The 14911-nt window shown below is 34.1% G+C and overlaps 2 protein-coding genes across 2 annotated transcripts in view; both read right to left on the reverse strand.

The window, feature by feature from the left end:
- LOC129001941 (protein dimmed-like) overlaps positions 1 to 14911 on the reverse strand; it is a 196146-nt gene that overhangs the window by 146715 nt on the left and 34520 nt on the right. The gene's annotated exons all lie outside the window — the stretch shown is intronic.
- LOC129003758 (uncharacterized) lies at positions 869 to 4441 on the reverse strand. The gene is made up of 2 exons (XM_054432053.1): positions 4400 to 4441; positions 869 to 3268 (listed from the first exon to the last, which is right to left on the reverse strand). The coding sequence occupies exons 1-2, from the start codon at positions 4439 to 4441 to the stop codon at positions 869 to 871; spliced, it is 2442 nt and encodes an 813-aa protein (XP_054288028.1).

The following is a 14911-nucleotide window of genomic DNA, read 5'->3' on the forward strand; positions in this document are numbered from 1 at the left end:
GAGAGACATAACTAACATAAACAAATGGCTTCAGTTGTTCGAGGAATCTACTAATTTAGTATGTTTTATCTATGGTTAATAAGTGAATTCTAGATTCATTTGTTTAGATACTATCCTGATGGCTTAGGTTGATGTTTGGATTTTTTATCCTTTCGATCCTGTGATTGTACAACAATGGGTGACTTTATCTATCCATTTCAGTTCTATTGACTTCACAGCATTGTTTACTTACTTAACAGCATAGTTGTTTTACTTGAGAGTACCAATAGACTTTATGTATTTAGAGAATACATCAAATGTCAACTTCTGACCGATTGACAAAGAGTGTTGCATCACAATTTGTGGCTATGAGACAAAAACATAATCCCTTTTGAAGTTATGAGTAGTTATTTTTAAGAAAAGGTATTGTAGGCGTAATTAGTCTGACAAAAATCTTTAAGGCTCATACAAGTTGTCAAAACTATCCTTATGTGTTTGTTGAGTAAACTATTTTAGTTCTAATTTCAATGTGTTGTTGAGAGTTTGGGTTTGATGTTTAATCTGCGTTTTAGTCTAACACAAAAAAAAGTAACAGCGGCCCTAGGGATCGTTTCCTCCCCATACCAAAGAGGTAGATCCGATATGGGCGTTAGCTTATACAGGGTGTTTTTTTTAAATGATTATATCATATTCTCAATTAAAAAAGCTGAAGTTAAGAAAACATAAACAGTTGGTCAAAGTGTCTTACTTGAATGAAAAAAAAACACCCTGTATTACGTGGATCGCCTTTCAGCCCTAGCCACGACTTTTTTAATGTGGTTTATATCCACTGCTGTTACTTTACAATCATCGATACATAAAAACATATTGTACATTATGTGTTTTACACCTAAACAGTTAGTTTTCTTCTTTTCAATGGTGGTTCCTCCTGAAGTCGATAATGGCCGTATGGAAGTGTGTTGATTTTATCTGGTAGAATGTATCTTTTGTCATCGTCAGCACTCAAAGTCACCTTGTTTATGGCAACAGTTGAAACGATATGCTTCTTTGATGAGATGATGTTGTTCATGGTGTAGGTTGACTCACAAGAATACAAACACTGGACGTAGTCTTCAAATTTTATTTTATTTTTCACAACAGATTTTTTGATTCCTTTGACTTTTTTGATGGGACTGTCTCTCTTGTCTATGGCGTAGACCTTACTTCGTAGTCCTACAAAGGCTTTCATCACTTCACCACCTAATTCATCCTTAAACTTCCCAAGAACCTTTTTGTTTTCCTCTGAAAACAGAGGATGGTCCTTGGGATAGTTGCTGGTGTCAAGATGTGTTTGAAGCAATTTTAAGTCTTCGTACAAATCTACTGTCTCAATCTCAAGAAAATAAGAGTCGGTATCCTGGTAGCAAAGTTTCACTCTGTCTCCGTAAAATGGCTTCAATACGTCGTAATAAAAGTTATACATTCGCACTTTACTTAAATCTAAAATACTCATGCCAATATAAATTGGTTTGTTTAATACAATCTTTGTCTTTCCCATGTGAATGCCTACCAAGTTCTCATTGTAGACTGTTCGGTCGATAAAGTTTGGTTTTGAAATTAGTTTTTCAGCCTTTTTTGGATCTGACACTAACCTTATATCGAGTCTGTTTCGAACCTGTTCCATCGTCTTCCCATATATCGCATTGGACATCAATTTGTAAAAGTCTTTCTCGAATTCGTTGCATGCATTTTTTCTCTTTTCAGTGTTTAGATTAATGAAAGGTTTGAGCCAGTCTTTTTGTTTGAATTGAATTGCACGATGAATCTTTTTCAACTTCAATCCATGACTCAACGCTTGTTTTAGAGCTACATAATGTATCACATATTTTTCTTTGTCTTCAACTGTCGTTAAAAGTTTCTTATGTACACCTCCAGGTGGCACTTTTGTCTCTGCACAGAAAGGTAGATCAGCATGGTCGTCGTGTAGCGTTTGTGGATATTCCAGGTCAACTTCAAGTATATATCCCTCGTCAGCGTCGTCGGGTATGGACTCAACATCAATTTCTAAATCATCACACCACTTGAGCCCAGCATAAGGGATATGACGACTTAATGCTTCCCCATATAAGTTATTTGCGTCAAGATAAATTAAATACTTGCTAGGCACATTAGGGTTTTTTGATATATACTTGTTGTTGGCTACGGCGTGACGTTTGATACACTGTGTGATCCCGCCTCGAATTCCCTTCTCAACCATCAAAAACATGTCCATGTCCTTAATGATTTCGAGTTGAATGCCTGTATATTTCAACATTGCATCCCATGCCAGTCCTGGTGTAGTAAAGTAGTAGGCAGGGTCTAAGTTGTATGTCAATAGACAGGTTTTGCGGAAGTTTTCAAAGGCATCACACAGAATCAAAACATCACATTTTACGTACAGGTCAGAATACTCTCCTAATGTTTTTATATTGAAAATTTTCCACACGTTTTCCGCATGACTGTAGTCTTCATCGCTTATCTCCTCTTCACTTAGTCTACTGTAAAATGCAGACTTTGGTGGAAGTTGTCTTTCTTCAAGTTTCTCGAATGCAGTCATGTAGTCGTAGCAGAATATTCCTTTTTTTGTAAGCAGTTCGGTATTTTCAGGAAAATTTCTTTTTGTTTCAATAAAATCAGGTTTTGGTAGGTTATTTGCCAAGTTGCTAAGACTATCTTGCATAAATCTATAAGAATCTAAAAATCTCAATTCCATCACATTATTTTTGGCATGTTTCACTTTAACCATTTTTGAAAATGAGATGTACTTTTCTTCAGTGTTGGGTATAACTTTAATTTCATTTGTGTCATAGCCCAGTTCTCTGACGATAAAATGAGAGTCGTATCCAGACAGGTTGTGGATAAAGCAGGGCACAAAATGTTGGTCTTGATAAAACAGATTGCAGTGTCTATGGGCGACTCCAAGATATTTTCCGCTGACATGACAATGATTTCTTACCTTGCAGTTTTCCTGGGTAAAGTTTCCTTTGTTACAAACGTGACAAGCAGTAGCAGCATCAAAATCTTCCTGTTCCTTCTGCGTAAGCTTAGGTACTTGAAGCTTCTTGTCGCCAAACAAAATCTTGTCTATAAGTTGTATATCATCGTTTATGCTTTTTACAAAGTGTTTGGCAGCGTCCTGTCCTCGATACACTCGCAGTTGTGTATGCTGATCCTCCGAGTCTTTCAACAAGTATGCATAGCTATAAGGTATATGATGCTGATATGCACTTGTGCAAGATGTTTCTGGGTCACCATCACACGCATGAACTGGCTGCAGGAGTGTTTCAAAGTCAGCATATATCACAAACCTAACTTTCTTCGAACGATGCTCATTTTTAAATGAAATGGTGTCGTAGGATGGAAATTCACATCGCTGAACTTTCGGACATTCCAATTGATGAGCAATCAACTTATCCTCGGCAGTTTCGTCATAGTAATCATTAAAATGAGCAAAACAACGCTTACAAACCTTGATTTTACAGTGGTCTTTTGTAAATTGAGAATGAACTAATTTATTAAAATCTGTTATCAGACAATAGTGTGATGTATTCAGATCAGTGATGTACAGTAAATCGAAATGATTTTCCTTCTCTTCTTCACAAACCTTTAACGGGTAAACGTCAGCCTGTTCGGTTAGTCCAAATACGTTTACAGAAACACTGTTTGCTTTTTCGAAATGTTTGATCTCATCGAGTTTCACTGGGAATGAGATACAGTTCCAATCATATTTATCTTCAAGTTCTTTGTTATTTATGTATTGGGACACTATCCAGGGTTCGTTGGTGACATGTTTTGACATGATCGCGTACTTGAAACAAAAGTCATCAGAATTTCTAATGTTTATCACAGCTTTCCTATCAGAAATTCGTTTCGGAAGTTGAATGTGACGTGAGCCTCGCAAAGGGTTGTATCGATTGATCCTCAGCTCAACTCGTTTCACCTTACTAAAGGTCCATCCCGATTTCTTCATTTCACATTCACTTTTTTCCGTTCTCAAATTCTCAAACGCATCTTCAAGCATAGGATTTAAATCAGTAGTTTTATAAACGATAATGTTTTTTGTTTTAAAACTCCGTTCACAATTATCCCCAGCTATGTTTGTGAATTCAGATTCGACAAAGATGTTAAACTTAACAGCTGAGTAGGTGAGTAGAATAAATTGAATCTTTTCCACTATTGACAGTTTGAATTTCTTTAAAGCTGTATCAAGATCGCTAGAGTCTGGTTGAGCTACAAAAGTTTTGATTCTGCCTTTTAATGCTTTGTCAACCTCAACAAATGGTGACTCGTTTTCTTCATGTATTACTTTATTTTTTTGTAGAGCCTTGCCTCGACATGCAAATTTTTCGTGCTCTGTCAAGTGCAATCTTCTTCCAAACGCCTTTTTACAATCTTTACATACGTATTGTTTTTCCTCGACGTGAGATCGAAGGTGGCGCAGCATGTTATTACGTCGCGTAAAAGTCTTATCACAAATAGAGCAGGAGAACATATTGCTGAAATTCTAGTTAAGGAAAATCCAAATACACCTGCAAGTTTGTATGTATTTTCTAAGGACTAGATTCGATAAAAATGCAGAAGTCACTTAAAAATATGCCCTAAAATATTGTATTTTTAGGCTTTTAAAAGGATACAGCTGAAAAGGTTAACATACAACACAATATAAAAACCCCACATAATAGCTAAAACGAAGTTCAATTTACAATTCATAAAAATGCTCCCTAAGATCATAGTAATAAAAAAATACTTAGGTTTTCTGCTACATAGGTGTGTTTTTTTTTTTTTTTTTTTTTTTTTTTAATAGAAATTTTGATACATAAAACAATCAAATCTGCCAAATGTAATTGAAATATATCCATAAACATTGATTCATCCTCAGTTTACACTTTTTTTATTTTATCTGTAACTAGCTCATCAGTTTACTAAATTACTTTTAAGAAAGCTAGGTTTGAAAGAAATTGAGTAATTTAATGGGGATAGGATTAATTTCTACCACACAAAACCAATTAGTCTGCACAAACTCATTCAAATAGATGTATACATTTGTAAGAATTTCATCAAATTATGATAATGTTTACTCGAGTTATCATGCTAATGGACTCATACAAACAGTGTCTTGGTCTCTAACAAACTTAACATGTCAAACTTAATCCTACGTAAAATAATTCAGCAATCAAATGTTTCCTGGAAAAGTTGTTGTCCTCAAAAACCACTGACACAAATTGTCATCACACAGTAGTAGTTTATGAGTTTTTAATTTATGTTTTTTTTTATAGTTGTATTATATAAATTTAAAAAAATATAATACTAAGTGCATTTGGCAACAAATCAATGAATAATAGTCTTTATTCAATAAAAAATATTTTTAACGAAAAATCTCAGATGGAGAAAGAACTTTTTTAATCTTATATACTAAGACACTATTGCAAAACTAATGACAGCTAGTGTGCCCATACTATTAGACTGAATTACATGTTGTTGGTACAAAATTGAAGATACTACCTGTAGATGTGCTGAATCTCTTTAGGCTAAAAAATAAGCGCAAAAATTAATTTGAAATAAAAAATAACATGGGTCTTATGGGTTGTGACATTGGTGATAAAAACAAAATATAAACAAAAAATCAAATAATAAATTCCAATTACGCGTTTTATTTACAGCATGGGTTGAAAATAGGGAAGTTTGCACAATACTTATGGTCGAGTCTTCAACCACATCGCCTTGTAATATGCATTGCTATAAATAACAGCGTGGTTTAAAATTGTGAGTGTATGAGAGTCTCACGTCAAATTTATCGGAGATTATGAAAGGGTAGCCACTATTGAGTGTATTGTAGAGTTTTTGAAGAAACTTTTGTTTATGTAATATTTTCTGCTGTAATTTGATCACAGATATTAATTTAACAGCTACCATCTTAATGGAATGTGTCATTCAGAAACTGTATACATTAATAAAATGGGGTGAATCTAAAAATGATAAATGTTTGAATGATTTTGCTTGCTAAACGTGTCAATCCGACAGCTTAGTGAGGAGTATCATTTTCAATGGTCATGGACTGTGAAAATATAAGATTGCAATTGGTACAATGGATATAAATAACATTGTTTAATCAATGCATACAAAAACATCCAATAGTCAAGCTTATAATTTAGGGTCAAATACTAATTATGGTTCCAAACGTGTTTTTGGCAATATCATTGTTTCTAACACAGTTTCTGGCAGACGTTGTATATTTCCCTGAGCTGAAAACATTGTTTCAAAAATTATATATGCTTGGTTACAGATTAAACTTAAGTACTATCCATAAATCTCCGAGTAATTTAAATCTTATAAAATTTTAATTTCCTCTTAAAACACCATAACTAATGAAAAAAAATTTATATAAAAAATAACTCAAACCATTTGAAATAAAATGTAAAACTAAACTTTTATTCAAAATCGCACAGCTCATTGTAAAAAGTACGGTTAAAAAATATTTTCATCATACTGCAGCAAAAACAGCTGCATGAGTTACGGGTCTAAAGTAACATTTTTACTCTATAGGGGGTAAAAATTTTCTTTTTTTATCTCTGAGGAGTAAAGATCAGCTGTTGTAAATTTTGATTGTGGCAATCGTATCGAAATTATTTATCGATTGAATTAGGTAAGGTTTTAGTCTATTGTTCTCGATTGTTCGACGATGGTATAATGTACTGTAAACACAATCGTAATATAGGAAATTATTGAATAAACAGCTGCTTATTTGCATTAGATGAATTGAAAACAAGCTGGAAGTCGTTTTGAGAGGTTATCTATACATAAAAAGTATTTTGTTTTCTAACTTTGTATGTTAATGATGCAATATGACGAAAAATATAGTTCACTACATGGGCAAAAAGAGTCACATTAGGCACTAGTGATGAAATATACTATTTATTACTGAAAAAAAGTTGTTCACCCATAGGATAATGGGAGATACTCTCAGTCAGCTGATATTAACACGAAATTTTTACCCTTAACCCAGGTTCAATGTGGAAAATTATAACGATATTGAGGTCTAGTTTACCAACAATCATTAATACTCACTAGTTTACATGTTGCTCGAATTCGAGTAATTGCAAAGTATTACAGGAGTTAATAACAGTCATATTTACAATGAGTGAGTCAACTCAAAGATTACCGGTGTGTAACTCACACCATGTTAATATTCGTTATTGATAAAACCTAAATCCGGCCAGTTTTCTCCTTCTCAAAATGCCTCGCTGAGGTAACACAGGTCATTGATAGAGGGCCAATTGAACAAAAATTCGTTTTGGGGTAGTGTTAGTGAGCATTTGTGATCTAATAGTTTAGATTGTCGAGGGTGCTGACTTTGTTGAGTTAAGCCTATTACGCGCCACACTGTTCTGTAGCTGCGGTCGTTATCACGCCTCCGGTCTATTTTTCGTTGTCGTGGCATCGGAAGTATTAACAACAAATAAACAAATTATAGCTACACAAAAAAAACGATAAATTCACAAATTTAAGTTACAATCATGCTAACACGATCCGTAATAGCAACACAAAACAATGATAAATATACAAATTTAAGATACAACCAACACGATCTGTCTTTGGGGTTATGTTTACACAAACTCAAATCTATATATATAAAATCCAATGTATGTTTGTATGTATGTTTGTTTGTTTGTCCTTTATGGACTCCGACACCGCTCCACAGATTGGAATAAAACTTTCAGGCATTATTAAGCATTATTCAAAGATGGTTTGTGTAAAGTTTGGATCATCTGGTGTTTCTCATGTTAACCTTACGAGTACTCATATTTAAATGGAATTAAAGAATCTTAACAGCTGGTTTAACTAAACAGTTTGATTCTGTGATGTTCAATAGCATTAAAAAGTTAATAGGTTTACCAACAGAGTGCAGCACTATTATCTTTTTTTTATTTACGAAAACATCTAATTTGCAACCAAAAGGTGAGTGAGTGTAGCGAACGAACTTCAACATAGAGGCGAGTTAGCGTAGCGATCGAGCTAACCTGAAGGTAAGTGAGCACAGCGAACAAGCTCCAACCTAAAGGTAAGTGAGCGTAGCGAACGAACTTCACCTGGGACGTGATGGAGCCATGCGAACGAGCTCAAAATGAACGAGCATTTGATATAAAACCACATTAGGACAGGACGACGTCTGTCGGGCCAGCTAGTCGTAAATAAATGTACTTAATGCGTTTCATTGAATTGAAAAATAAATAACAGCAATTATACAGCTGATCAAAATGTAAACAATTATGGTCTTCATAAGGATAACATGGGAACTTTCAAAGCCACTGGGGCAGAGCCCAAAGTACCTTTTATGTAATGCCAGTTTGCGAATCTACGCGACACGCTCTTTCCAATAAGACGTCAATGGATACAATCGGTTAAAAAATTGTGAAGGAGTTCAACCAACAAAGTTTCATATAGCGTATTATATAGATTGTAGAGGTTTACGTTACATAGCAATACTTTTGACATTACAACATCACATTAATTGAAACATAACCATAAAAACATAAACGTTCAGAATTTGTAGATGGTTTACTTATTTTTAAAGAAAATATGCATGTATTCAGTGGGAATCTTTATGGATAATTATCTTCAGAGTAATGAGATAAGTAAACAATTTCAACGTAATTTAGTTAAGATACTTAACACACAAAAACTAGTGTACACCTATGATCAAGTGTTCTCATTGTGAAATTACGTACTCATAATATACTTGTGAGGAAGGCATCCAGTGTCAAGGTCAACGAGGAGACTGCAGACTGGTTTCAAAGCAAGGTCATTCTCCTACCTTGTAACCTAGTGTTGCAGACTGACAGTTTGTTCATCATTATTTTTTTTGTAGCACATCATTTGAAGAATTTTAAATTTTGTCCGATTAGTGAAAGGACAGTAAACAATTAACGCGGATGGAATAGCCTATTGACTATTAACACAATCAAGTCTTCACAAGTGCGACTTTCAATGACAAATTACCTTTGAAAACTCAAATCCATGCGTTCAAGGCATGTTTAACCTTAGCACCAAAGAGGGATAACGCAGTATTTTAAACATTTATCACGACAATAGGGAAATAATTGGATCATTAAGATAATTCCAATAAACTCTCTGGCCTAGCGCACAAGTACGTTATCAAAAACTCACTACAATCTAAGGTCCTGTGGGTTGCAATATTTCTTTTTTTTTATCTTTCTACACAATTTCCACAAAGCCCCTCTTTTGTAACATTAACCCCATCACAGCAAGCCTGCGAATTTGCCATATTTTCACTCAAATATTCCCTCAAAATCTGTATTCGCTATTAAACAAGGTTTTCCAGGAGTTGGAAAACATGTTTTTTATGTATGGTATTCAATCAACTGGACAAATCGAATAACAATAAAAAAAAATACAGCAGTTTTACTTGTTGTATGCTCGTCTTAAAACAATGCTAAAATATCTAAATAATTCGTTCTTTAAGCTCTGATGCCAATTGACATTGTTTTAATTTTAAAAATGTTTAACCCAAACTCCGTTTGCATTTTTCAATCCAAGTTGCCTACAAGTTCCAAAATCAAATTACTTGAGTTATCACAATAATAGATGTAAATTTTAGTAAAAAGTAGGTTTCTGGCCTCCAGAGACATCAGTCCAGGGTCTTACCGTTCAACCTATTACTTCTCTAAAATAAATTTCACAAAAGCTAAAAAATTAAAAATAACCTCTAAAATGCATTCGATTATGCAAGGTATCAAAAATTGTGATGTCACAGCAATAAACATGAAATGCGACCAGTACATAGAAACATACACATAATTGGTTGAAGACAAAATGGTTATTATAAACTATAACAGGATGAAGTTAGTATATTTTCTATAAAAAAAGACATGTTTTATACTTAAAACTTACATTGAAAAGGATACATCTCGTGTAGCACTGATCTTCTCACAATGTAAGCTGATGATAGTGGTAACACGTCTTCTCTCTATGAAAGCTGAAGACTGAATGACAACTGGCTGCATTTGATTTACATTTATAGGTACCACACTCGTTGTTCAAGTTATGACAGGAAATTTCACGTTACAACAGGAAAGTGCATCGCTCATGAGCTAGCTACTCTGGGCTCCTGATAGACACATCGTACGATTGCGTCACAAAGCACAGAATTCATGTTTAAACATGACAATTGAGTTTTGATTACATAATCCAGATATCGTGAACAGCTTACCATATAAGTTTCCACATACCAAAAATAAATTTCCACACTCTCATTACACACCTTTAAAACTCGTAAGTATTTATAAACCAATTGCAAGTTTTGGAGGTGTGCAAAAGCCTTGGGTAAGTTCAATGTCTCTCACAGTTTGTCTCGTCCATGTTAGTTAAAAGTTTGAGTAACAAATAGAAACCATTATAAACATTAATAAACATACCCACAGTCATAGACCTAAAAATTAAACGTTTTAGGAATTCTTTTGTAAAACATTTAAATAAAATGGACCAACTGGAACATGTTTACCTGAAAATATTGTTAACACCATGGAAGTGTTGGCAAATAGTCCTCAACTGTTATAAATGCTGAATTACGTTAAGTGTTGAGATCATAAACGTTAAGATATGTAAGCAAAACCAGTTCTGTAGTCATTAAAAAAACGTAACATTAAGGTGCATTGTCCAAGTCTCGTCTAAAGAGGTCGCTGGACTAGGCGTCGATCGTAATTGACGAGTGACTAGTTCAACAGTAGGCTGCTTGCTACTGTCTTTAGTGTATTTGAGTCTTATTTGTTTACGTCTCTGTTGAGGAAACAGAAGACAGTGAATCTCAAATAAGATCAAGGGCGTTTGGTTCTATGATCTTGTCGTTGCTCTTTCACTACTTTCCGTTCTATTTTGCACACCTTTTTTCATATACTGACCTAAAGTTTATTCTCAGAAATGTATGTGTTTAAACTATACATAATAATATGGATTAGCCTAGTTTTTTATACAAAATCCAATTTCTTAGCGATATTTTTGAGATTATATACGTTATTCATTGTTTCAGGGGAACAAGCTGTGTATTAAGCTGTGTATTAGCTGTGTGATTAAGCTGTGTAGGAAGTAGCCTAAAAATTTCCATAAAGATCTAAATTTGTTACATTTGCCAGTTAAAATCACTTTTGCATCGTTAGCGTTTAGTTTGAATGTTATGATCAAGTGCCAAATGGCATTCCTGACTGTTGAGGTGAGATATCTCCATCAAAAACCGGTTTAGTGGCCTACAGGTTGTTTAGTAATTCAGGTTGCAACTGAGCATCCTTAAACATAGATGTACACCATCTCTGCTTGGCCAGACACTATGCAAAACACCCAAACTAAGTCAAAAGTTTAGAGATAAACCCCTGTTCGTTCTAGCAGTGAGAATATCCCTATAACAAAGCTCTATAAATTAAAAACAATTTACTCAAAACTGAAGATGTTCAGCTACACCAGCAAATATCAAATTCAAATTTTGAAAACTCAGTTTGCAGAAAACTTTGATTTCCATAAATGGACATTTTAAGCCTAAGGACCCTTAATACTTCATACATTGACAAAGTAGCTTACAAACTGGAATACAACATGATGTCATTTGATACATTTGTCAATACAACACCAGTTATTCCCTATCAGCTGTTCTAAGCGTTGTGATGAGCTAGAATGATGTTGAAATCCTTGTGATTCAAACAGGAGCAAATTGACAACTGCATGATATATCCGCCTCAAAGCTGTAGTAATCTCTTTTGTTTCTGATTTCAGGTGACCTTTAAACAATTTTAGATTCTCCACAATGGTCCAACATTGCTCTTACACAATGCATTTCACTTTGGGTTTAAATACATCCCTAGTCTCCATCAGAACTAGTAATATTATGTTTATGTTAGAGTTTCAGTAGTTTTTAAAGTAATCTACTCTTTTACAACATATTGCTCACTCACAATAATTAATCCATATTGTATAGGTAACTCAGTTGGAGTTTCAAAATCATACTAACGATTAAGCACCATAACACCATCTACCTCTGTACAAGCATTGACCAGTTATTAACCCTATCGTTTTAAAACTATTTGAACACTTAGGAATAGTGGGTTGAGATGAAAGCTTCCTTTTTAACTCAATGTTAGCATCTTGTGCTTGTAATACAACAAAAACTACTATATGAGACATCAGCATTAGCCAAATGCATTTGGCTTTAGACCCGTACACATGAGGGAGGCAGCCGCCACGGTTGCCATTGCGCGATGTAAGCTAGTGTTTGCCGTCCACTAAGACCAGTTTGCTAGCCACTCCTGCTCGCCTGATACAGACAGACGCAGTTTGAATCAGCTTGAGAATAATCCTATGATCTCAAATGGAAAAATATTTACTAGAAGATGTTCAGTAACACAACAGCAAATCCCAAATTGAAATAAAAAACTTGGTTTGCATAAAACCTCGGATATCCATAAACACATTGAACATTGAAACGTCAAAGTCATAGACACCTTTAGCATAAAAATACTACATTCATTGACAAAATAATTTAAAAAAATACTTTCATCAAACAGAAAAAGACTATTTTGAATTATTTGATATACATTTCTGCCTGAATGGTGACAATCTACCTCTGGTTCTGGGCTGAGCACAGTACTGCAAGTCTACACACTCTACACTTCACTTTAGATTTCTTAGGCAGCATACAAATCAGAACTGGTAGAACAAAGAGTTCTTTCAACACGGCAGTTGATCTAAGACTGTTTTTACGACATATTGAATACTCACAATATCTAAGTGAAACATTCTTTACACAAAGATAAGTCTGATACTGAAAATTTTATTTAACACTAACGTTAAAATATTGCACCAGAACATCATCTCTACCCGTTATGGATAATTAATAATTTGGCTACACTTTTGATACTAATGCTATAGAAATAGTGTTGTAATTTATGTAAATAGGTTGTGTTAACCAGGTCATTGTATCGCACATAGGAATAAGATGAAAGCTTAATTATTTTAAGACATCGTTTTGATACTGGTAATCACTGTTTCCCACTCGCTAAACCAGTTTGCTGACCACTTCTGATCGCCTGATACAGGTAAAACATTCGCAGACTCCGGAATCACTTAATATATCATAACCTTAATGTTTAACTCAGAAATTTTGAAGAAACCCAGCTACAATAGTATTTATTTGATTATGTACACTGAATATGAGCAACCTTTCAGCAATATAAATAGGCTTTAACAAAAAAATCAACAGAAATATACACAAAGAGCCAATAATATCTTCACTTCAAGTAGTAAATGAACAACAGGTGTGTTTAAATCCAACACACATCAAAATTAATTTCCAAAGCAGTTGTCTAACCCTACACTCCTGATACTACGTTTACTTAAAACTTATAAAATAAATTTCTAAAGTGTTTTTAAAGTAAAACATTTATTATCAAATGTCCATTTAATAACAATGTATTTATTAGTTAAACAATTTTAATTATAAGACATCGTTAAAACTTCAATTTTTCTCCTTTATATTTTTCTTTTAAATCCATGATAATTGATACCTTGATCATTAATTACTAATTTTCGAGCGATTGGGAGGGGGATTTTTTAGGGATGCAAGCCCATACCCTTAAATAAACATCAGTATCCTAGCCTATGATCGTTAATACCTTGATTAATCGTTAATTATTTTCAAGCGATGGAGGGGGGATTTTTAGGTATAATAACCCAAACTCCCGAATAAACATCAGTATCCTAGCCTATGATCGTTTAATACCTTGATCGTTAATTACTCATTTTCAAGCGATGGGGGGGGGGATTTTTAGGAACGCAAACCCCCGAATAAACATAAATATCCTAGCCTATGATCGTTAATACCTTGATCGTTACTTATTTACAAGCGATGGGGGGGGGGGAGGGAGGCAAACCCATACCCCCGAATAAACATAAGTATCGTATCCTCGCGATACCATCTTTGATAGTGGGGGGGATCTCGGATGGTAGAGTGGTGGGGGGACGGATCCCAAATGTTTAGGGATCCATTCCCATAAGACGCCTTATTGGATCCCTAAGTAGGACGCAGATATATATACTACTAACATGATATATGCCTATGGCAAAGCACGAGCTTTAAAGCTATTCGTGTATAATCCAAAGCTGGTTTTGGTGCAAGACCTGGTAAAAATAATTTAATATTTTAAAATGCTTTGACAGGATGTCCATTTTCATTTTGCAAACTGCAAAATCATAATTATTTGTCAAGACTAAGTCAAGCACATGAATCACTACACAGATAATCCTTTGTCACTAAAGAGGATATGTCAAAGTAAGAGAGAGGGAGTGATGATGGAGTGGGAAACAGAAATAGAGAGTTTAAGAGGAAGCGAAAGAATGATATGGGGCTCAATAGACTTTTGAATTTCCATTTGATCAGGCTCAACTAATCTATTCCTTTCCGATTAAACTTGATTAAGTAAAATAAACCAACTACTTTAAACATTTATACTTATAATTTACTCTCAGTTATTGATAAGAAGAACAACGGTTTTGAAGAAGTAGGAAATTCAAATATTCAGAAAAGTATTATTATATTATTGGCATTATTAGTGTTATTAATACGATGGTGACACATAAAAGTGTGTATTCTAAGACTCAGATATGAAAAAAGCAAGATGGCTATGTTACTTATTATCAGTTAGTACCTTAAACATGACAATTTAATAGAGGATAGCTAGGTTATATATGTTTAGTTTTTATTAATTAGTTTTAAATAAAGGGGACATTTTTAAGCAATATAACAAAGTGAGATAAGGACGCCACATAGGTTCGTATTTTAACAACAATATGCGTAAAGGATCAGTGTATATGACCTGTGTAGCTTTGTTACTGACTAAGCAAAATTAAGATAAGT

The sequence above is a fragment of the Macrosteles quadrilineatus genome, unplaced genomic scaffold (genome assembly GCF_028750875.1).
Source record: "Macrosteles quadrilineatus isolate MER2022 unplaced genomic scaffold, UCM_ALF_1.0 Scaffold_9__3_contigs__length_116548681, whole genome shotgun sequence".
NCBI classification, from domain to species: domain Eukaryota; kingdom Metazoa; phylum Arthropoda; class Insecta; order Hemiptera; family Cicadellidae; genus Macrosteles; species Macrosteles quadrilineatus.